The sequence below is a fragment of the Hyperolius riggenbachi genome, chromosome 11, assembly GCF_040937935.1.
Source record: "Hyperolius riggenbachi isolate aHypRig1 chromosome 11, aHypRig1.pri, whole genome shotgun sequence".
NCBI classification, from domain to species: Eukaryota; Metazoa; Chordata; class Amphibia; order Anura; family Hyperoliidae; genus Hyperolius; species Hyperolius riggenbachi.
In genome coordinates this window covers 215,492,688-215,516,200 of record NC_090656.1, presented here as the reverse complement: position 1 = coordinate 215,516,200, position 23,513 = coordinate 215,492,688, and the positions used below count along the sequence as shown (strand labels likewise).

The 23,513-nt window shown below is 46.1% G+C and overlaps 1 protein-coding gene across 1 annotated transcript in view; it reads right to left on the bottom strand.

Annotated features, from left to right (window-relative positions):
• Positions 1 to 23,513, bottom strand: part of PRMT3 (protein arginine methyltransferase 3) — a 186,546-nt gene that overhangs the window by 151,588 nt on the left and 11,445 nt on the right. Inside the window, exons 3-7 of the mRNA XM_068261584.1 lie at positions 23,116 to 23,198; positions 18,379 to 18,428; positions 17,720 to 17,822; positions 15,097 to 15,250; positions 6,940 to 7,081 (exon numbers count right to left, since the gene is read on the bottom strand). Of these exons, the coding sequence (XP_068117685.1) occupies positions 6,940 to 7,081; positions 15,097 to 15,250; positions 17,720 to 17,822; positions 18,379 to 18,428; positions 23,116 to 23,198 (532 nt within the window). The remainder of the gene's footprint in view (positions 1 to 6,939; positions 7,082 to 15,096; positions 15,251 to 17,719; positions 17,823 to 18,378; positions 18,429 to 23,115; positions 23,199 to 23,513) is intronic.

Here is a 23,513-nt window from a genome sequence, read left to right as displayed (position 1 = left end):
AAATATTTTGAATTAAAAAATTGTTTGGTTTGGGTCCGCTTTAAGTCAACATTTGCCAGGGGTATGAATAATTATGGGTAGCACTGCATGTTCATGCTGAATCCATATACCTCTGTGCTTGGTTTGTTCCACTTCTCGTCCCCCTGGTCCCTGTAATCACTTTCTGAAAAATTTGACTTTTGGTTAAACCCACAGTTTCAGACAGGAAGAGGAAGGCTTGCTGTGATGTTCCCTCCCATTTCCTCCTCTTCCTCACCTCATTCACTCCAGGGAAGGGAATGGGAGAATGATAGGAGGGACCATCCCTGCAAGCCCGCCTCTTTCTGTCTAACATTTTGACTTTAGCCAAAAGTAAAAATTGACAAGGTATGATTATGGGGACCAGGGGACACGAGAAGATGAATGGCCAACACACAGATGTATGTGGATCCAGTATAAACATATCTCTAAGCTTACCTTAGATAGCTTTGCTCAGGTCAGGTGTCCTTTAACTGCTTGCCGACCGCGTCACGCCGATGGGCGTGGCCGCCGCGGCAGCCCCAGGTCCGCCTAACCTCCGATCGGCGTAAAGCCCTGGGGCAGCAGTTTGCAGGAGATCGCATCTCCTGCTTCTCCGCCTTCAGTCTCCGAGCGGTGATTGCCGCTCAGGAGACTGTTAGACTTAGACGTCTAATTGCCGGTACAGCGCTGCGATCTATAGCAGCGCTGTGCTGGGGACAGCCGTGTGACATGGCTGTCCCCTCCATTAGCTCAGAGGTGATCCGCTGTCATGACGACAGCCGGCAATCTCACTTTAGAGTTGCAGCGCCACCCGGAGGATGGAGGGATAAATGCAGTGCTGGAGCAAGGGAGGTGAGTGATTGCTGGGGCTGTGCAGATCTCCCTGGCAGCATGATTTTTCCCAGGTTTTAGGGTCTGAATTGGTGCAAAAAAAATTGCACCTCTTCTAGACCCTAAAATCCGGAAAGAATCATAACGCCAAGGGGGGTTAAGTAAAAACCTGTAGTGAAAATAATAATTAATAAAATTGCCTATTTTGTTTTACAATATTCATTTATAAATTACTTAAAGGATACCACAGCCCACAGGCTGTGGTAAAATAACTGCAGCATGGTGTAGGGAAAAAAAGGACATACTCACCACTCCCCTCGCTCCCAGCCGTTGGGTCCTGCTCGTCTGCTACAGCACTCGTTACCGGCCGACTCTTCTGACCCGGACATACTGCTCTGCGCATGCGCGGTATGTCCAATCATCTTCCCTTCTGCCGTTGCATGATAACGGCAGAAGATCGGACACTCCCCCGGCTCCTCCCTGCCCAGCGTGTGCGCTCCACTAATAAAGCTAGCGTGACATGCTAGCTGGAGTCACGCTGGGAGCGGCGATTTGGAGAGAGAGCGGGGGGGGGGGAAGTGAGTTGGGATGGACAGGAAGCGGGCACTTTCCTAATAAGTGCCTGCTTTCTGTCCATCCCAACTCACTCCCTCTCCGCTCTCTCTCCAAATCGCCGCTCCCAGCGTGACTCCAGCTAGCATGTCACGCTAGCTTTATTAGTGGAGCGCACACGCTGGGCAGGGAGGAGCCGGGGGAGTGTCCGATCTTCTGCCGTTATCATGCAACGGCAGAAGGGAAGATGATTGGACATACCGCGCATGCGCAGAGCAGTATGTCCGGGTCAGAAGAGTCGGCCGGTAACGGGAGCTGTAGCAGACGAGCAGGACCCAACGGCTGGGAGCGAGGGGAGTGGTGAGTATGTCCTTTTTTTCCCTACACCATGCTGCAGTTATTTTACCACAGCCTGTGGGCTGTGGTATCCTTTAATCAGTGTTTGCCCATTGTAAAATCTTTCCTCTCCCCGATTTATATCCTGAAATTTATCCCAGGTAACAACATCCTTAATACCGCAATATCAGCAGAATGTTTGGTTCATGAGAGTTCTGAAACCAGTACAAAATATACCTGGTCTCCCAGAATGCTCGAGGGGAGAAGGGGGCGGGGAGTGGAATTCGACATAGTTAATCAGGCCTTGGCTAAACATCACCAGGAGGGTGCGGCTACATGCCAATGTACAAGCAAAGCAATATATAGATATAGGAAATGTTTCTGGTGCTGAAACCAGGAAAATGATTGTAAAAAGTGTGTACCCTGAATAATTAACTGCATTCTACTGTATGTCACTACAGGGCCTCTTTAATATTCCTTATTTAAAAGGAATAACATTTGTATTATTATGCATTTATACAGTGCTGACATTTTTGCACAGATTAAAAAGAGGTTAATATTTCCACCCGAAGTAGGAGTGATTTTGAACTGGTCAGCGCTGAAATCAAGAACTAGCGATCTATTAAAATTAATGATGTAACGTCAGAGGGGAGAGGTCAGGCTGGAAAACGCTGGCAGCGAGGTGGGAAAAGGTCGTTGGCGAACGCGCCGGTAAGCAACGAGACTGCCGATTGCACTCTTACGCATAATCTATGCTTAGCTGACTCCGGGCTGGTCTCACCTCTGCACAGGTCACTGGTCACATGTGCTAAAGGTGAACATGTGTGTATGCAGCAGCGAGCACAGGGGCAGGAGCGCGTCCAATGTACCTGCCTATTCCATATCAGAAACAGCAGAGCATGAACAGAACGCAAATAAATAGGAGCAGTCGATCAGAGTAAAAATGAAAACCAGCAAGTCTTCACAACTATAGTAACACCCGCTGCTAGATAATTATGGCAAATGCTTCCGAAAACCACTATGCATTGTGGGAGGAACAGACTCAAGCCTCTCTGGACAGGATCAAAGGTGCGCATACACTTCTCTATCTGCCACCCGATCAACCATCAGACTCCAAAAACGCTTGGTTAACCACTTTACCACTAAGGGGTTTTTACCCTTACTGATCAGAGTGATTTTCACCTGTCCTCGCTCCTCCCTTTTATTCACCAATAACTTTATCACTACTTATCACACCCAAATGATCTATACCTTGTGTTTTTTTCACCTTTTTGGGGGTGATATGTGTTTTCAGTAATTACTTTACTTTCTATTCATTTTAAAGGGAAAACTATGGTAAAAATGAAAAAAAAAAAAATTTCTACAATTCTATCCCCTAACCCACACATTTTATTTACCCATTTGTGCTGGTTATTACAACATTTAACCACTTCGCGTCCCTGGGGTTTTCCCCCTAAAAAACCAGAACAATTTTCTACATTTCACACTCCTCCCATTCATTTGCCAATATCTTTATCACTACTTATCATACATAAATGATCTATACCTTGTTTTTTCCGCCACCAATCAGGCTTTCTTTGGGTGGTACTTTTTGCTAAGAATTATATTATTTTCTATGCATTTTAAAGGGAACAAGGGGTAAAAAATGAAAAAAAGTCATTATTTCCCAGTTTTCAGCCATTGTAGTTTGAAAATAAAAGTTGTTGCTGTAAGTTAAACCCACACATTTTATTTTTCCATTCGATGTGGTTATTTCACCATTTAAAATTCAATCCTAGTACAATGTATGACGACAATAAATTATTTGGAAATAAATGCATTTTTTCAGTTTGTGTCCGATTTTTATTTAGTTATTTTTTTCCTCCTTTATAATTCAATCCTCCCCCCAGTTAGCCAGATGTGCACCTACATATGCCTCCCTCCCCCATAGTTGGTCAGATGTGCCTCTGGATACCCCCCCCCCAGCCCTTAGTACCCCTGCCCCCCCAGCTAGCCAGATGTGGATATTCATCTATTCCCCCCCCCCCAAGCTGTCTGGATGTGTCCATTTCGCCACCCCCCCCCCATAGCCAGGTGTGTGTGCCCCTTAACTCCCCCCCCCCCCCCCGTTGTGTGTGTTGCTCCCCGACCGCCCCCCCCCACAGAGCAGCGGTGTTTCTTCAATCCCCATCCACCCACCCCCTTGCAGCGATCGGCGGCGCAGGGAAGCTATGAAAAGTCTCACCTAATCTTGTTCCTGCGGCGGCGATCGGCTCCCCTCCATTCAGTACCGCTGACAGCCTCCATGTGCAGAGTGGATCGTGTCCCGGCTTGATGACGTCATCAAGCCGGGACCCGATCCATTCTGCACATAGCGGCTGTCATCGGTACGGAATGGAGGGGAGCCGATCACCGCCGCAGGAATAAGATTAGGTGAAACTTTTCATAGCTTCCCTGCGCCGGTGTCACCGGCGATCTCTGCAAGGAGGAGGGGAGCGCGGGGGGTTGTAATTACAGGGGATCGGGCATGGGGTGGGGGGATAGAACACCAAGGAGGGGATCCCTCATTAGTGTAGTTAGACAGAGGGGGGTTTATGAGCCCAGGTGCGTGCTAGCACGCACGCTGTGCTCATTTAAAGGGGATAACGTATAATCACGTCATGTGGCTTTCACAAGCCACTTGCAATGACGTGACTATACTGTAGTTGGGACATGAACTGGTTAAATCATGTTGCTAGTACAAACTATGATGTATTAAAATAAAAGTGTATTTTCTGTTTTGTTTCTGTTTTGTAACAGATCAATAATTGCAAGCCATTATTTGCAAAAATAACCATAATATACCCTCATGACATACATAGTAATAATTTATATATTTTATTAAATGTCATCTTTTTCATACAAGTGTTTGATTTTGCTAACTATGGGAAGCAGAAGAGGAAGTTTTTTTTTTTTATTTTTTTATTTAATTTATACAGTGTAATTGTTTTTTTCCCCAATAGATGTCCCCACACACAGTATTCTGAGTGCTCTGAGCGGGCAGGGTTGTTGCAGTGTACATGAGATGGCGAAATAAAAAGATTTATACTTACCCAGGGTTTACTCCAGCTCCATGAGCACCAATGCGCCCCTTTACCATCCTCCGTCCGGAGTGCCTCCATTCGGCTGCAATCAGCCCTGGTAATCTGGCTCAGTCGCGCCAGTTGGCTCTTCTGCTCTAGCGCAACTGACCTAGATTACCAGGGCTGATTGTGGCCAAACGGAAGCCCTCCAGATGATAGTAAAGGGGTGCATTGGTGCTCATGGGACTGGAGGAAGCCCCGGGTGAGTACAAAATATTTTTATTTCGCCATGACAGGTTTACTTTACAGGAAAGATCATTGGCTTCTCATTGAAGCCATGATCTTTCCCTTACAGGCACACTGATTGTTTAGGGAACCTATGTTCCCATTCCCCAATCAAAGATGTGTCAGTCTCGGCAGGTGCACATGTGTGCACAGCAGCGGCAGCAGTGAGGGTCATATTAAAACGTCAGTTTGCTGATAACAAGTGCAAACAGGACGTTTTAATACCAACAGCAGTCCTGTAGTGGTTAATGAAAGTCAATGGACATGATCACACAGTAGCAATTGCAATCCCATTTTTGGAGCGTTTGCGCTTCAATATAAAGTATAGGCAAAATCACTTTTCAATCACTGTACAAAGCGTTTTTGCAGCGCTTTTATTACCAAACCTATGGAAAATGCAAATGTAAAAAATCACTTGCATTTTATTCAAAATCATTTAAAAAATGCCACAAAAATCCCTAGCAGTAGCACTCGGTGATTACAATGGTAATTCACCCTTAGAAAGTATAGCAGAGGTCAGCAGGACAGCGAGAGGTTACAGCTCATCTCCCTGTGTCATTGCTGCAGACCAGCCAAGCGGCAAGGGGTGCAGGGGAAGCCATAAATCTCACTTCCTGCCCTGAGAATAAGAGGGAGAGAGTTCTAAGTATCCTGTGAAAAGGGCCCTAGAGACAGCCGCAAGAAAAATATCAGTAAACTTAATCTTTAGCAATATTTCACTATGAAACAACTTAACCCTACTCTCACACATAACCCTCCTCTACCAATGCCTAACCCTAAGAACACCCCTGGTGGTGCCTAAGCTTACTTCACCCCAGGTGCCTAGTCTTCTTGCCTCCCCCCCCCCCCCCCCACGGGTGCTTAACCTTATTTTCCCCCACAGGTGCCTAACCTTAACCCCTTAAGGAAGTTAACCCCTTTACCTCCCACTAAAGACCCCTGTAATGTTATTAAAAAGACTTTGAAGGAGGCGTGCCAGCATGACAGGTGAGCCTGCACCAATCACCATGGGCCAGGCGGTTGGATGGGGGGGGGGGGCATATACACACACTTGGAAAGACTATTTCCAATAGACTTCATGCTGAAATGTATTAGAAATCTGTGTGCAGGGTGTGGGCAGGCAACAGTAGCACTTCACAGCTCCACCAAAACAGACCAGCTCACACTATAACGATGGTACAGTTATTATTTAGTATTTTTATAGAGCCAACATCTTACGCAGCGTCTTGTCATTAAATGTCCCTCAGAGGAGCTCATAATGTAATCCCCACCACAGTCATTTGTCTATGTATGTCTTGTGTAGTGTACGTATCAGTCTATGGCCAATTTAGGGAGAAGCCAATTAACTTATCTGGATGTTTTTGGGATGTGCCCGGAAGAAACCCAAACAGACACGGGGAGAACATACAAACTCCTTGCAGATAGAGGTCTGGCTGGGATTCATACCAGAGACCCAGCACTGCAAGGCGAGTGTGCTAACCACTCCCCCACCATGCTGCCCACTGGCTGAAATTCATAAAAAAAAATGTGTTGCTGGCATCTTTTTTGGCCCGAACTAAACTTCTTCACCTCCCCAGAAGCCTGCAAGAAAATCTCTACAGAACTCCAGTCAGCAACTGCAAAAGCACCAGCAGTTTTTCTCTGCTACCCTGTGTATTTTCCTTGTGACAGGTGCACTTTATAATAAACAGCATCAGTTTCCACTGTGAACTAGGACGGGTTCTCTTGATAGGCAACTTTGCAGCAGGAGTTGGCCTGTCACCAGCAGAGAGCCGGCTTGCTAAGTGTAACGTGTGACATTGTTATTCTCGTCACACGGCGTGACGGGCGCTGTCATCGTGTAGCGATTAACCCCCCTGGAATGGGAGCCCCAGCACCTGTGTTCTGTGCTAACCTTTAGCATCTCCTCATGGATGGAGAAGTGCCCGTAGGAGCCGAAGTACGCCCCGTCCTCGCTCTCCTCCAGATCAGCGATGGCCCCGGAAGACGAAGCGCATCTGACATCTGCGTTCATCACAAAATCCTGTGCAAGTTGTCTGTAATCAATTTGAAAGACACCCCTGAGACAAGATCGGCCAAGCGTGGAAATGAGTAGAGGAAAGGAGAGCACAGATGGGGGAAAATACGCTATGCTGAGAGTAGTGCTGCCAGCAAGCAAGGGCTCCCACTACTGGCCGCACCTTGTAATGGCAAGCTTTGAAATAGAAGTAAACAGAAATAACATTTGTAATTAAAATATCTTGCATTTTTTTTGTACTGTTTTCAGCTGCAGAATTGTAGATACTTTTATTAGCCAGCTGGCTCAACTACCTATTCAAAGGAGACTGCAGATAAGAGTGAAAGCAAATTGTTTACATTACAGCTTACAGCTGTCTCGAAAATCCTTAAATTTAAAACACATACAAATAAGAAGTGCATTTCTTCCAGAGTAAAACGAGCCATAAATTACTTCTCAGTAGGTAGTAGAAATCTGACATTGCCGACAGGTTTTGGGCTAGTCCATCTCTTCTTGGGGGAATCTCAGCATGACCTTTATTCTTTATAAGGACACTCCCTGAAAATGATTCATACACAGATGATGACGAGCCTCCCTGCTCACCGTACACTTTTTTGCCAGTTGGACGAGGCAACTGCCATTCACTAAGTGCTTTTAAAAATAAAGAAAACCCTGAGAATCGCCCATGAAGAGATGGACTAGCCTAACACCTGTCGGTTATGTCAGATATCTACTACCTGCTAGTAGCAGCAGGGTATTACTACCTACTGTAATGGTGCCCATACACAATACAATAAAAACGTTCAATCTTCCCGTTTATTCGATCTAAATGATCAAATCGAATGAAAGTTGAAAATATATTTTTTTCGATCAAGAAATTCGAACGATTATCCTGTTTTTTCGAGAAAAATCTTATCGGACATGCTGGAAAAATCTTTATATTCGATCTAACGGAATAATCGAACTAAATTATCTAATAAAAAAAATGAAACATTTTACCATGTATGGCCACCTTAAAGAACAAGTGACACATATGCTAACCTAGAAATAAAAAACATATATAAGTAGATAAATACTACTTCTACTTACATAACAGATGTATTGTGCTATCCACGTAATGATTCCTGTGATTTTTATAAAGGAAAAGCAGAAAATCTTATTCTAGGCAGTGGCCATCTTGCCAAGCTAATGCTGACATCATATCCTCCCTGACTCTTATTTCTCCCCCCCCCCCCCCCTCCCTTCTCTTGCTCATTGTGTATTCATTAGCTGCCCTCCTCCCAGAGTCTTCAGACTGTCTCCCACTGAGGTGTATACTAACAACTCCAAGTCTATTTTTTTTATTTACACATCCAATCACTGAGTCACCTCAGCCTTGCTTGTAAATACAAGTAATCAGAGGGTGTTTCTGATAATCAGCTAGGCAGGGAAATAAATGGAAGAGGAGGAATATATTATAGATAGAAAGAACTCCCAGCATTCAACTCTTTGGCACTGTTTGGCACTGTTTGGCTCTAGGGCCAGTGCTTCTAAAGTATGTAATAACTCCAAACCATGACAGCAGAAAAAGTTTTGCAAGTTTTGAATGCAGGATTAGCATCTTTATCACTTAATACACTCAGACCAGTTGATGTTGAAATTTGATTTTTATGGTGACTGTACCGCTTTAAGTGACAGCAACATAGGAGAAAAGTAATTTATGGCTCATTTTACTCTGGGAGAAATGTACTTCTTATTTGTATGTGTTGTAAATTGTAACATTTTTGCAACAGTTTCTCTTTCAAGGACAACGATATTATCTGTAAACACATTGGCCTCAATTCACTAAGCTTTATCAAACACTTTATCAAACGTTTGATAATTTAACTAATGGGTAAAATCTAGTTTTGAATTCACTAAGGTGTTATATATTTATCAAATGTTTTATCACTAAAACGTTCAATAAATCTATAACACCTTAGTTAATTCAAAATTAGATTTTACACATGAGGTAAATTATCAAATGTTTGATAAAGTGTTTGATAAAGCTTAGTGAATTGAGGCCATTGGGTTTGATTCACTAGACAGTGCTATTGAATAGCACTATAGTGCTACATGAATTATGCGCATCATTGTGCACGTAAAACTTTACATGCATTAAAACTTACAGCGCACATTATTTTAAGCGCATAGAAGTTTACGTGCATAATGTTAACATTTGTCAGATGTTTGCCTATATAAGCTTTGCTCAACATCGCTCTCCATCGTACATGCTGATAGCGCTTGTGGCGTTCTGTCGATAGCGCACGCATTATGAAATAGCACTGTTTAGTGAATCAACCCCATTGGCTTCAATTCATTAACCATCATGCTAGGTACATACTATGAGATTTTCTGGCAGATTTACTGTCAGATCAATTATTTCCAACATGTCCAATCTGATTTCCGATCAATTTCCGACTGTTTTCCATTCAAGACTATTGGAAATTGATTGGACATATTAGATATAATCGATCTGACAATAAATCTGCCAGAAAATCTCATAGTGTGTACCAGACATCACCGCATTCAGTAATGCTGAAAACAGCTGATTTTAGTGATCATCTTCCCAAATTCCAATTCACTAAACCTGCTACCGCATAAAATTACCGACTAGTGAGGTAAACTACCGACTTGTGCAGTAATTGCCTCAAGAAACTGCAATTCACAAAGATTTACGCAATCAGTAAATCGGGCAAAATTTTTCTCCAGCTCTGACCAGCCGATAACTTGCTCTCTCCATGCGGTAACATTGACAGACAGCCAAAAGGAACAGCTAGTCAGCCAATATGGAGATCCAAACAGCTCTGCTTCTCACCCTGATTTGGTCCGACATGATGGAAGACGGGTCTTCACTGTAGCATGAGGCTTTTCGGCATCCCTTTAGATGTGAAAATCTGTATACTGTGATACAGAAGAGCTCCCCCTGGAGGCTGCAGCACATCTAAAGGGATGTTGGAGATGCACTAGACCAGGGGTGGCAAACTCAAATACAAAGTGGGCCGAAATTGTACACTGGGACCTAGTCGAGGGCCAACCTCAATGTCTACTGGCCACCTTCCTCACTTATAAAGTTCCCAGGAGTCTAATGGCCCCTCTCCAACCCCTGTAACGTTCCCTGGTGTCTAGAGGCCAGCACCCTCCCCTATACAGTTCGTGTTTAGTGCATTCCCCCTACCTCCCCATATGGCTTCCCTGATGGTCTAGAGTGGGCCAAACATAATGCAAAGTGGGGAAACCATTTGAGGGCCAAATTTAATGGCACCGAGGGCCAAATCTGGCCCGCGTTCCAGAGTTTGACATGTATGCACTAGACAGATTACCCCGAGTCATGCACACAGCTCCCTGCCTCACCGCTAACCTCCTCTACAGCTGGTAAAGCAGGCCATACACTGGCTCGATTCGCGGCCGTTTCGACAGCAGATTCGATCCTGGGATCGAATCTGCTGCCAATCGTTCGCGGTAAACGCAGCCGCCAATCCGATTTCCTCCCGAAATCGGATCGGTCCGTCGATCGCGCCGCGCGTGAAATTACCCTCGATCGCCCGCGGGTAAAGTGCGCGTCGCTAGCGGCGGCCGATCCGATCAAGTATACATTACCTGAGGCTGGCTCCCAGGCGTCTTCTCCGCGCTGCACGGCTCTGTTCCGGCTCCATCCATCCCGGCGCTTCCTGTGTCACTGCAGTGACCAGGAAGTTCAAATAGAGGGCGCTCTATTTGAACTTCCTGGTCACGGAGTAACACAGGAAGCGCCGTAATGGAGCCGAAACAGAGCCGTGCAATGCGGAGAAGATGCCCGGGAGCCAGCGTCAGGTAATGTATACGGGGGAGGGGGGACAGGCGGCAGGAGCAGCTCAGCAGATGAACTTGAAGTTAGTCGCTTTTTGGACCGGGCTTGCTCTTGGCGGCACTGATTTTAATCCAATTCAATTAGAATCATTGAATCGGGCGGTCGATCGGCCACCAAGTCACCTGATGTAAGGCCACCTAGATAGATGGCCACCAGATTTGACCATTGCAAAGATCCCTGTCAGATCAAATCTGAGAGAGATCTATCTGACGTGTGCCACACACTAGGAACCAGGGCTGTGGAGTCGGTCCAAAAATCCACCGACTCCGACTCCTCAGTTTAGGATTCCACCGACTCCGACTCCGACTCCACGACTCCGACTCCTCTAATTTGCATATTACAATTTTGTTGATTAAAAGTATGTAACATGAAATTCGTCTCTTAACTGCCAACGCTTAGGAATTTTACAAGACAACTGAAGTGAGAAGGATATGTAGACTACTATATTTATTCCCTTTAGACTAAAACTAGTCCTTGGTAAGAGTACTTGTAAAAGGTACAAACCGGAAGAACATCTATCAGGCCCTAGGCAATGTAAGTGTGGGTACATGTAAGAATGATGTGCAGGTACTCTGCAGGGGAATGAGGAGATTGTAAACAGACAACACCTCTGTGTTCAATGTGCACAGCATTCTCAGTGGATTCCCTGTAGCTCTGTGGGGAGTGCATATGTAGAGTATAGTACGACTGTGTAACAAAGTAAACCTGAGACAGATGAAATTAAAGTTTTATACATACCTGGGGCTTCCTCCAGGTGCCTTCAGGATAATCAGTCCCTCGTTGTCCTCCTCCACCACCTGGATCTTCTGCTATGAGTCCAGGTACTTGAGCCAGTCAGGCGTAGTGCGCATGCACACACTCCGCCGCCAGGAGCATACTACACCTGTGCAGCACTATTGCGCAGGTGCAGAATGCTCCTGGCTGTGGGAGCGGCATGCGGCCGGACAGCGCTGACTGGCTGAATTACCAGGACTCATAGCAGAAGATCCGGGTGGTGGAGGACAGCGAGGCACTGATTAGCCTGAAGGGGGCTGGAGGAAGCCCGAGGTATGTATAAAACTTTACTTTTCATCCGTCTCAGTTACCCTTTAATTTGTAGTCACCAAACCAAATTTTAATAACACATCAAATTATTTGATTTCATCAGCAAAGGGAGTGCATACATTTGCATAAATCAGCATCAATGCAGAATTATTTCCATCTCGTTGACCATCTCTATTAGTGACACAGCTACACATCAGGCTTTATTCTTACAGCATAGATGTTATTTAGTATATATAAGAGATTCCTGTGTACACATCATATATACAGTCACAATCAGATATGTATATCTGACCTTAAAAATACGGGGACTGCTTTATTGAAGCAGCACAAGTAACTAATTTTGATTGGTTTGTTTTATTTTTGTGGACTAAGCATAGCTATTACTGTATATATACATTATTTTTAATGACTATTATCTGAGAAATAGAACATTTTATCATATTTTCTATTTTAATTACAGTTACAAATTCATTAGGAGTCGGTGCATTTTTTCCCGACTCCAGGCACCCAAAATTGCCCGACTCCACGACTCCGACTCCACAGCCCTGCTAGGAACAGATGTTAAATAGGTTTCAGTTGAAATCTATCGAACCGCTATGGCCCATCAATCTGCCACTGCTCTCAACCCTCCGCCAATGGACCTACATTTTCCACCTGGACCAATCAGGTCAACAGATTTTGGTAGAAAAACAATCAATCGATCGGCCACCTGCTCAATCATCGTTTTTTAGTAGATTTGAGCAGAGTGTCAGCAGGATATCAACAGGAAGTGTATGACCAACTTAAATCATGTTTTGTAAAAAATGCCGTATTTGGTTTTTTAGACGTTTCTTTAGAAAATCCACTAGGATTTTCACATGTGGTAATATTTCGGTAATTTACTGCAAAATTGCATGACAATTCACTAAGATTTCTACCTCATGCCGTACTGCTGCCGAGGAAGGGGCAGATGGGACACGGAGGCAGTTTCCTGCTGCAGGACATGCCTTCCCCCACAGCACCATCACCCCCCAAAATTAGCAACATGCGATTGCTGCCAATCTCAAGGGGGAGGAGAGGTATTCCTTGTTTAAACACCCACTGGGGGCGTTCTTGCAGGCCTTCCCCAGCTGCCAGCTCCCTAGCTCTGTCTCTTCACGGCCGCTCCCCCCGCCTCCTCCCCACACAGAGCAGCTCTTCCAGTGTAGTGACTGACCCCAGGGGTCACAGAAACTGAAGCGAACCCACTGCAGGCTACAGGAGCAGCGTGGATGGCGGCTACCTGAACCGCCCCCCACCCCCACAAGGGATAAGGATTTTTTTTTTATTTACATCCCCACCTTTAGGGCCTGTTCTTCTTAAAGCGCTAGTGCAATAATAGTGATCTCACTGCCGCAATTGCCGCTGTTCGCGGATGTTCCCTGTAGCATTTTGTCACGATACAGTGCTTATAAAAGTGCTGATTGCGATTGCTCTGAATCGGGAGAGTATACAGTGATTTTACTGTGCTAATCACAGTAAAGTCACCTACGCAAAACAGTAGCACTAAGCGCTACTGTTTTGCGCTTTTAAGTGTGAATGGGCCCTTACAGAATGAATTACCGAATGATTCCTTATTTGATGGACTATTGCAGTGTAAGGAAAATTAATAAAATATGTGATGCAGACAGCAATTGTTTTCTAATACTGACAAGTAAAGTGCAAAGCCGAGGTGCATAAATTTAACATAAAATTTGTATCAGCTCAAAACCATTAGTATCTTATTAACCATTTTGAATTGCTAACTAATAATATTACGAAATTAGGGAAAACATTGATTACAGTATTAACTTTCTTATTACCCTGAATAGCGTCATTAGGTTTCACCCTTTCTCTGCTGTTTTCTCCCTTCTATAACCTCTCTCCTGTTCAAAAATAATTAGCAGAGGAGCGACTTGCCTCACCCATGATTCCAGAGGCGATCTGCAGACCTCTCCTCTTCCGCACGACTTGCCCCTAGTGAAGGCTTCTGTTGATGACACGATCACCAGAAGTCTTCACTAGGGGAGCCAAGCGGAAGATGAGCGGTCTGCTGATCACTGTTGGAATCATGGATTAGGGGAGCTGACCAGCTCTGCCACTAATTATTTCTACACAGGTAAGAAGAGGAGAGGTGTGTGTGTGTGTGTGTGTGTGTGTGTGTGTGGGGGGGGGGGGGGGGTCAGAAGGGGATACAGGAAGGCAGGAGGAGAGATGCGGGGGGCCAGGAGGACCACACGAGGGGCAGGAGGAGACATGCAAGGGGAGGGGGGGGGGGAAACAGGAGGGGACACAGAGGTAAGAGGAGGGGACACAGAGGGGACATAAGGGGCAGAAGGGAACACACAGATGGAGCAAAAAAGGACACAGAGCGACAGAAGGGGACATATGGCAGAAAGAAGTGGAAACAGGAGGACACATGGAGACACAGGAGAACATTGATTGGGGGAGAACATCTACAAAACGTTCCTAGACTATGGACACACCAGGTTTAGTAGTGAGCCGGGATTCGAATCCACTAATCTGGACAGCGGCGCCCGGCCATAATCTGGGCAAATGCACCCAGCCCTTAATCTGGGCAAATGCACCCAGCCACTAATCTGGACAGCGGCGGCCGCCCACTAACCTGGACAGCGGCGGCCAGCCACTAATCTGGACAGCGGCGGCCGGCCACTAACCTGGAAAGCGGCGGCCGGCCACTAACCTGGAGAGCGGCGGCCGGCCACTAACCTGGAAAGCGGCGGCCGGCCACTAACCTGGAAAGCGGCGGCCGGCCACTAACCTGGAAAGCGGCGGCCGGCCACTAACCTGGAAAGCGGCGGCCGGCCACTAACCTGGAAAGCGGCGGCCGGCCACTAACCTGGACAGCTGCACCCAGCCACTAATCTTGGCAGCTCTGCCTCGCCACTAATCTTGGCAGCTCTGCCTCGCCACTAATCTTGGCAGCTCTGCCTCGCCACTAATCTTGGCAGCTCTGCCTCGCCACTAATCTTGGCAGCTCTGCCTCGCCACTAATCTTGGCAGCTCTGCCTCGCCACTAATCTTGGCAGCTCTGCCTCGCCACTAATCTTGGCAGCTCTGCCTCGCCACTAATCTTGGCAGCTCTGCCTCGCCACTAATCTTGGCAGCTCTGCCCGGCCCCTTACCTCATTTTCTGAAACTCTTCAAGTACGTTAGCTAGCCCTGCTTCTGCTGCCTGTGCTCGGCTTTCCACTGCCTTCAGCCGATCCTGCAGCAATACCTCGCTGTTTGTGCTCGCCATTTCTGCCCCAGCGCCGTCGCACTCAGTGTCCTCCACATCTGCAAGCGAAAACAGCCAGTTACCAAAATGCTGAACAGAAGCTACATTACTGCACTGATCAAGTCCTTAAAGAACAACTGAATTGAGAAAAGTAAGGAGGCTATTTATTTCCTTTTAAACAATACCAGTTGCCTGGCACCCCTGCTGATCTCTTTGTATGAATAACACCAGAAACAAGCATGTGGCTAATCTTGTCAGATCGGACAATAATGTCAGAAACACCAGGGGCTCGATTCACAAAGCGGCGATATGGCAGTTTGGACGTCTTAAAGGTTAAGACATCCAAACTGCAGCGCAAACGACTTTGTGCGGCGAAAAAACGTCGCGTGATGCGGCGATAATGTCGCACTGGTGCGCGCAAAACGTTGCATGTGGTCCGACGAAAATGGCGCCCCTTTAACGTCGCACCAATGCGCCAGACGCTGCGACCTTTAGGGTACACTGGTGCAATGTTAAAGGGGCACCATATGCGCCGTTTTCGTTGCACCGCATGCAACGTTATCAGCGCACCGCACTTTGCACAAAGTGCACCGTTTCCGCCGCAGTGTAGCTTTGCACAACTATTAGTGCGCGCAAAGCTACTTTACATGCGCTAATGGAGCTTTTCCCTGCGACGCTAACACTTAGCGCCGCTTTGTGAATCAAGCCCCTGATCTGCATATGCTTGTTCAGGGTCTATGGCTAAATGTATTATAGGCAGAGGATCAGCAGGACAGCCAGGCAACTGGTATTGCTTAAAGGGAAACACAGTAAATATGGCAGCCTCCACATCTGTAATAGCCGCTCCCCTGGGGGGTAATTACGTCGGGAGGACGAGCCTCTAGATCAGAAGTCAGGAACCTTTGTGGCTGAGAGAGCCATGAACGCCAAATATTTTAAAAAGTAATTCCGTGAGAGCCATACAAGTTTCAAACTAAATACAAGTACAATTGGAGCGGCCGTTTTTGGGGTAGCGTGAGTAAGGTACAGCAGTAGTGTGCCTACTTTGAAAAGGTTACTTGCGCTGCCACACTAAGCTGCGCTGCTTGAGCAGTGTAGCTTAGTGAATCAATCTCTACTGATTAATCTGCGAGACAGAGGCAGCCATCAAAAGACCCACATCTGGCTCCGAGCCATAGGTTCCCTACCCCTGTTCTAGATCCTAATGAGGCTTACCCTGTCCTCTTCACCCTCTGGAATCCATCGCTGGCCACTCCCGAAACATCAGCCAACAACCTTGTTGGTTGTGGCGCAGTAGCAGCTGAAATATTTACCTTCCGTGCTCCTTCACAGACGCAATAGCGGCATTCCAATGGGCTCCAGCAGAAATTGCTGGGCCTAATCGGGTCCACTCTACTGCGTAGGCAACTCGGGCTCGAAGAATGCTTGGCTGAATAGTGGCGCATGGCTCACCAAACACGCAGAGAGAGATTGTGGGTCGACCACAATGCAAACCCACTGCAAGGAGAAGAAAACAGGAGGACTCCCTCTCATGTGAAAGAACACCTGTGCTAAAATTTGTAAATACTAATTCATTAATCAGAATTATATCATTAAATCAAATTCACACTATACTCTTGAGTTGATATTGTACTGAATATAACTTAATGAATATAATTGACAATTTTTTTCAATATCAATTCAGAAATAATTTAGTCAGTGTTTAGTCACTGTAGAATCTTTCCTCCTCTCACCGATTTATATCCTTAAAATTTATCACAAGTGGCGACATTTTAATGCTGGCAGGTGCAGCTCTGCGGAATGTCTGTATGTTGAGTGCTCCCCAAGTGAGCAGAAAATATACCTGGGTTGATTCACTATAAGAAATAGTGTGCCTTATCAGAATTAACATGTCTTATCAGAGTAGCACCAGGAGCACTACAACCTTATGTCTGCTAATTGGCAATAACAAGAGCTCCACTCGTCCTGCCCTGAGCCCCTGGGGACCTATTACTTTAAAGGACATTAACCCCGCACTTTGATTATCCCAATAGGCTGCCTGTTAAGTGTCCTGTCAAGTTACAGGCAGCTTACTGGCCCAATCAAAGTGCGGGGATAATGACCTTTAAAATGATTGGACCTGCAGGGACTCAGGGCAGGACAAGAGGAGCTTTTGTCACTGCCAATTAGCAGGCAAAAGTTCATAGTGCTCCCTATGCTACTCTGATAAGGTATGCTAACTGACAAGGCGTGCTAACTCTGACAAGGCGTGCTAACTCTGACAAGGCGTGCTAACTCTGACAAGGCGTGCCAACTCTGACAAGGCGTGCTAACTCTGACAAGGCGTGCTAACTCTGACAAGGCGTGCTAACTCTGACAAGGCATGCTAACTCTGACAAGGCGTGCTAACTCTGACAAGGCAAGTTAACTCTGACAAGGCAAGTTAACTCTGACAAGGCATGCTATTTGTTGGAGTGAATCAACCCCCTGGTGTCAGAGTGAAAGCACAGAAGTTTACATTTAGTGGAAACAAGCCCTCACACACTCACCATACTGCAGGAGCAAATCATCCTGGCGGACCGGTTTAAAGAACTCCTCCCTGTCCCAGGGCTGGGAGGCGCCAACATTCTGCAGACTTTCTGCTGTGCAGCTCTGCAGAACAACAATACAACAGACACTGTCACATGGGCAAGTTATCCCCAGAGCCAGAAATAACACTGCAGGGCTTTCAGCGTGGCTAGACTGAGTGCCAACAGCCTATTGCAACAGGTCTACATTTTACTAAGGGCCCATTCACACTGGGGATTGCAAAATGCTAGCAAAATCGATAGTGTTTTGCAACAGGGATTTTTTTTGGCGTATTTTTTACTGGACAATTTTGCGTCTTGAGCGATCACGACACGCTTTTTTGACAGGTCACTCCTGGTTGCTCTAAGGTCGCAAAAAAATGCTGCATGCACCGCATTTTTGTTTACCGCCAATCACGAATCGCTGCAGTGAGATCATTTCCGTGTACTTTTAATAACACTTTTCAAAGCGCTAGCGATTGCTGGCAAATGCCCGCAAATAGCCCCAGTGTGAATGGGCCTAGGATCCCCTGGCCTTTATTCAATTCATTTTTTCTCCAAAGTTTTCAAATTGATCAAGGGCCACCGAGTTGAAGTCATAAGCCCATTTACCCAAGCCCTGGTGGTGCAAATATACTTACCGTAGATCTGACATAGTTAATGAATTTTATGTATCCATAAAAGTCCAGACCTGAAAGAAACAATAATAAGTTTGGTAAAGAATAGGAGTCCACTTCCTAGCCACAATATTCTGACACAAACATACCGTTCTCCAGAATAAGAGTGAAGCGGAATTTCACACATTGGGCTTGATTCACAAAGCGGTGCTAACCTACTTAGCACGTCTAAAGTCTTTAGACGTGCTAACCAGGGTGCTAAGTAGGTTAGCACCAGATTTCTCAATCAAAGTTTTGCGCGCGCAAAGTCCTATGCGCGTGCTAAGTCCCATAAGCTTTAATGGGCACTTCGCGCGGAGCGCCCTGCGCTCTGTGCAGTGCGCGCGTAAAATTTTAATACGAAAAAGCTTGTTTAGACGTGCTAAGGGGGTTTTCACAGGCGTGCTAACAGTTAGCACCGCTTTGTGAATCAAGCCCATAAGGGAAAAGAGTGTTCAATTCTAGGGGAGAGCACTGCATACTCACCTTCCCAGGACAGACCCCCCCCCCCCCCCACCTCCACCAGTCCCTTCTAACCTGGCACTGATGTGGCAGAGGTATAATGATGAATCCTTTAGGGCTCATTTACACTGACTGAGTTGTAGCGAGTTTTAACTCACTGCACATAGTGTGAGTTTTACAAGAGAACGTAAAAATCCAGAGACTTTCATTTTATCATTCACACTAAACCAGTGAGTTGCTGAGCAGTGCATTCTAACACCCCGAGAGTGATTAAAACTCCTGGAAATGTATGCTATGTGAGTTTCAGCGCATGGATTATGAAGATGAGCCCAGCTGAATCGGATGGTTTCTTTTCCCTCTGCGTCACTTCACTGTGATTTGGCAATGCAGTAAAACTCATGGAAATGCATGAAAACCCATTCACACCTATTCATGAGTTTTTATTCATGCATTTAATCTCATTGACTAGTGTGAATGAGCCCTAAGTACCGTATTTTTTGGACCGTAAGATGCACTTTTATCCCCCCACAACAAATGCACCTTACCCATAGCGATCGCGGTTGCGCAAACCGTGATGGCGATCTGCATTTTACTTTGTCCCCTTCCATCCCTCTGTGTCCCCTTAGGTCCCTCTGTGTCCCCCTCCATCCCTCCGTATCCCCAGGTGGCATCGGGAAGGCTGGCTAAGGCTTGGGGAAGAAAGAGCCGGAGCATAGAGGCTCCCAACAGGGCTGCTGCTGAGTGGTGTGCAGCCCTGTCAATCACAGCTACTCTCTTTCTTACTTGTGTCGACAGTCTTTCGGGTGGGACCACAGCGCTGTCATTGGACCAATCACTGAACTTGTTTAGTAAAGTCACAGCCAGCCTTCCTGATGCCGCCCAGGGACACAGAGGGAATCTTCTGCAAGCCACAGCCAGCCTGCCCGATACCGCCTGGGGACACAGAGGCATGGAAGTGGACAAAGAGGGACCTAAGGTGAGACAGAGGGACCGAAGGAGGCACAGAGGGATAGAAGGAGACACAGAGGAGGACACAGAGGGACAGAAGGAGGCACAGAGGGACAGAAGGAGACACAGAGGAGGACACAGAGGGACAGAAGGAGACACAGAGGGACTGAAGGAGACACAGAGGAGGACACAGAGGGACTGAAGGAGACACAGAGGGACAGAAGGAGACACAGAGGAGGACACAGAGGGACTGAAGGAGACACAGAGGGACAGAAGGAGACACAGAGGGACAGAAGGAGACACAGAGGAGGACACAGAGGGACTGAAGGAGACACAGAGGGACAGAAGGAGACACAGAGGGACAGAAGGAGACACAGAGGAGGACACAGAGGGACTGAAGGAGACACAGAGGGACAGAAGGAGACACAGAGGAGGACACAGAGGGACAGAAGGAGACACAGAGGGACAGAAGGAGACACAGAGGAGGACACAGAGGGACAGAAGGAGACACAGAGGGACAGAAAGACACACAGAGGGACAGAAAGAGACACAGAGGGAAAGCAGGAGACACAGAGGGAAAGCAGGAGACACAGAGGGAAAGAAGGAGACAAAGGCTTCAATTCATCAAATGCTGTTTGATAACAAAATCCCAGCCGTTAAAATACCGCATTCGGTATTTTACACTTGTGTGTGCCAATTCATCAATATTTTCACACATGTGGTAGATGTTCGGAAAGTTACCGAACTACTAGGGCTTCAATTCATCAAAGGCTGTTGGATAACAGCAGAGCAGTGCAGAGCAGCTTGGAATGTCTCTGTGTTGTTACAAGCTGCTGTGAGGCATTTACAATAGAAGGCATCCCGGACATCCCTTTAGATGTAAACATGTGTTATATTTACTGTTTGTTATACTGCCTCTGCTGCTCTGAATCTGTCCATCAGTCTTTCTTAACATTTCATTTAATTGCCACAACTTAGATGAACTTCCTGGAGACATTACACATGCCATGCTTGTTTATTTCACCACTAGCAACTTTACAGTTTCAAACAGGGACTCAAAGGGTTACACCACCAAAGGGTACCTGTAAAATATCTTTTGTCCCATTCTCTCTGCTCACTGCCTGGGGGGTCTGGAAGCTTGTTTCACTGGAGAAGCCTGTGTGACCTACCAGGGGCACTTGCAGGAGAACAGGGGCTGTTTCTATTGGCTGCCTGCTCCTGTCAATCATGAGGACATACACAGGAAGGCATTGGAAGCTTGTTACTGACAGAGGAGAGCTGGAGGTAATCACCGAATGTGTTAGCGAATGCTGTAACCTTGATGAATTGACATTTACTGACATTTGCTGACATGTGTTGAGCACAAGTCAGTAATTTATCTCATTGCTCTGTAATTTTAGCTTTTCATGCGGTAACAGCTTTGATGAATTAACATTTTCGTGCTCCGTAAAGTCAGCTGTTTTCAGCATTACCGAATGCGGTAATGCTTGAATCAATCTGATTCTGATTGAAGCCAAAGAGGGGGACATAAAAGGGACAGAAGGAAACACAGGAAGACAGAAGGAGACACAGAAGGGGACACAGAGGGATAGAAGGAGACACAGAGGGACAGAAGGAGACACAGAGGGACAGAAGGAGACACAGAGGGACAGAAGGAGACACAGAAGGGGACACAGCGGGATAGAAGGAGACACAGAGTGAAAGAAGGAGACACAGAAGGGGACACAGAGGGACAGAAGGAGACGCAGAGGGACAGAAGACACAGAAGGGGACACAGAGGGACAGAAGGAGACACAGTGGGACAGAAGGAGACACAGAGGGACAGAAGGAGACACAGAGGGACAGAAGGGGACACAGAGGGACAGAAGGGGACACAGAAGAGGACATAGAGGGACAGAAGGAGACAGAAGGGGACAGAGGGACAGATGGAGGCACAGAGGGACAGAAGGGGACACAAGATGACACAGGACACACAAGAGGTACTAGGGGGACATGAGGTACAAGGGGGGGGACAATAATATGGCTCCTGCACTAGGGCCACACCAGGTTTAGTATATATTTTTTTTACTGATATTTGTCCTCTAAACCTAGGTGCATCTTAAGGTCCAGCACGTACTATGGTCAGAAAAATACGGTATCTTAAAAGGAACCTGAGGTGTGAGACCTATAGAAGATGCCATATTTATTTCCTTTTAAACAATACCAGTTGCCTGGCAGTCCTGTTGATCTTTCTGGTCAGTAGGGTCTAAATCACACACCTGAAACAAGCATGCAGCTAATCTTGTCAGATTTGTAATAGACACCTGATCTGCTACATGCTTGCTTGGGTCTGTGGCTTTACGTATTACAGGCAGAAGATCAGCAGGACAGCCAGGCAATGTGCATTATTTAAAAGGAAATAAATATGTCAGGCTCCATATCCCTCTCACCTCTGGTTCCCTCTTACCTTGGCTTCCCTTATAGACATAAACTGGTCAGTGAACAGAGCTGTGATAAACAGCAAGCAAAGGAGAGAAGGACTGGAAAGAGCTGAATTCAGTCCCACTTTCCCAGTAGTTGGGATTACATTATGCACAAAAGAAAATGTAGTTTTGGAGATGTTAATTTCAAACATGATTTTTGAATTGTATGTGGTAGGAGGTGTAAACTAAAGGAAAAAAATAAAAACTATGCATACACTGACATGGTATGAATTCTCCCTGTTTTGGGCATAGTGCTGACATTACCAGCAAAACAGGAGATGTCATGTAGGCAGAAAAAACAGCAGCAGGTCTTGGCTGTGGGAGAGAAGTAAGACCTTGTTCACATCATAAATCGCAATCGCTGACGCCAGCCAATTTTTTTAGCGCCTGCCAGCGCTTACCTCCGCGGTAGTTTTTTTTTTTTTTGTACAGATCTTTTGCAGAGCGAATTGTTTTTTCACTTCCTGACATCAGTCAGGAAGTGAACGCTTTGACCCGGAAAAGAATAAATACAATGTATTTATTCTTAAAAGCGCTCTGGAAATCACTATACAAACGCGATTTCCCTATACCTGCCATTATAGGCAAATCGCCCTGAAAATGGTACAGGCAGCGCTTTGGTGAGCGGATCGTAATCGAACGGCTCATATGTGAACACTTTTATAGGGAATCATTGCACAAGCGCTTTTAGGGCGATTTTCGAAATCGTGGGCGCTTAAAAAAATCCCGAAAGCGCCCTTAGTGTGAACAAGCCCTAAAGATGCCTGTTACTCCAACAAGCAACAAATGTCACAATTATTAGAATGAATCGGTGAATAATTGTATGTTCTATTATATTACGAGTGCATACCATGTGCAGCAATGAACTGTCTGATGCAGAAATGATGCTGGGACCGGCAGTGATCATAGGTGTCCTCCGGGGAGCAGAATATCCTGCGTAACATACAAATACAGGGAATTAGCAAATCACATTTGCTGACCTGTCATGTCCATCTTCTGGTCTGATCAGCTATGATCATTTCTAGAGCAAGGATGAACATCAGAGAAATCAGAGGGTTCTCAGGGCTTCTCAAAAGTATTAAAAAAAAAAAAAAAAGTACTTCCAGAATGGCAGTTGCCAAGTCTAACTGTCAAGATAGTACGATACCAGCCAGCCTCCCTAACTGCAGATAGACTAAGCAACTGCTGTTCAGGAAATGCTTTTAAAAACAAAGAAACCCCTGAGAATCCCCCATAAGGAGATGGACT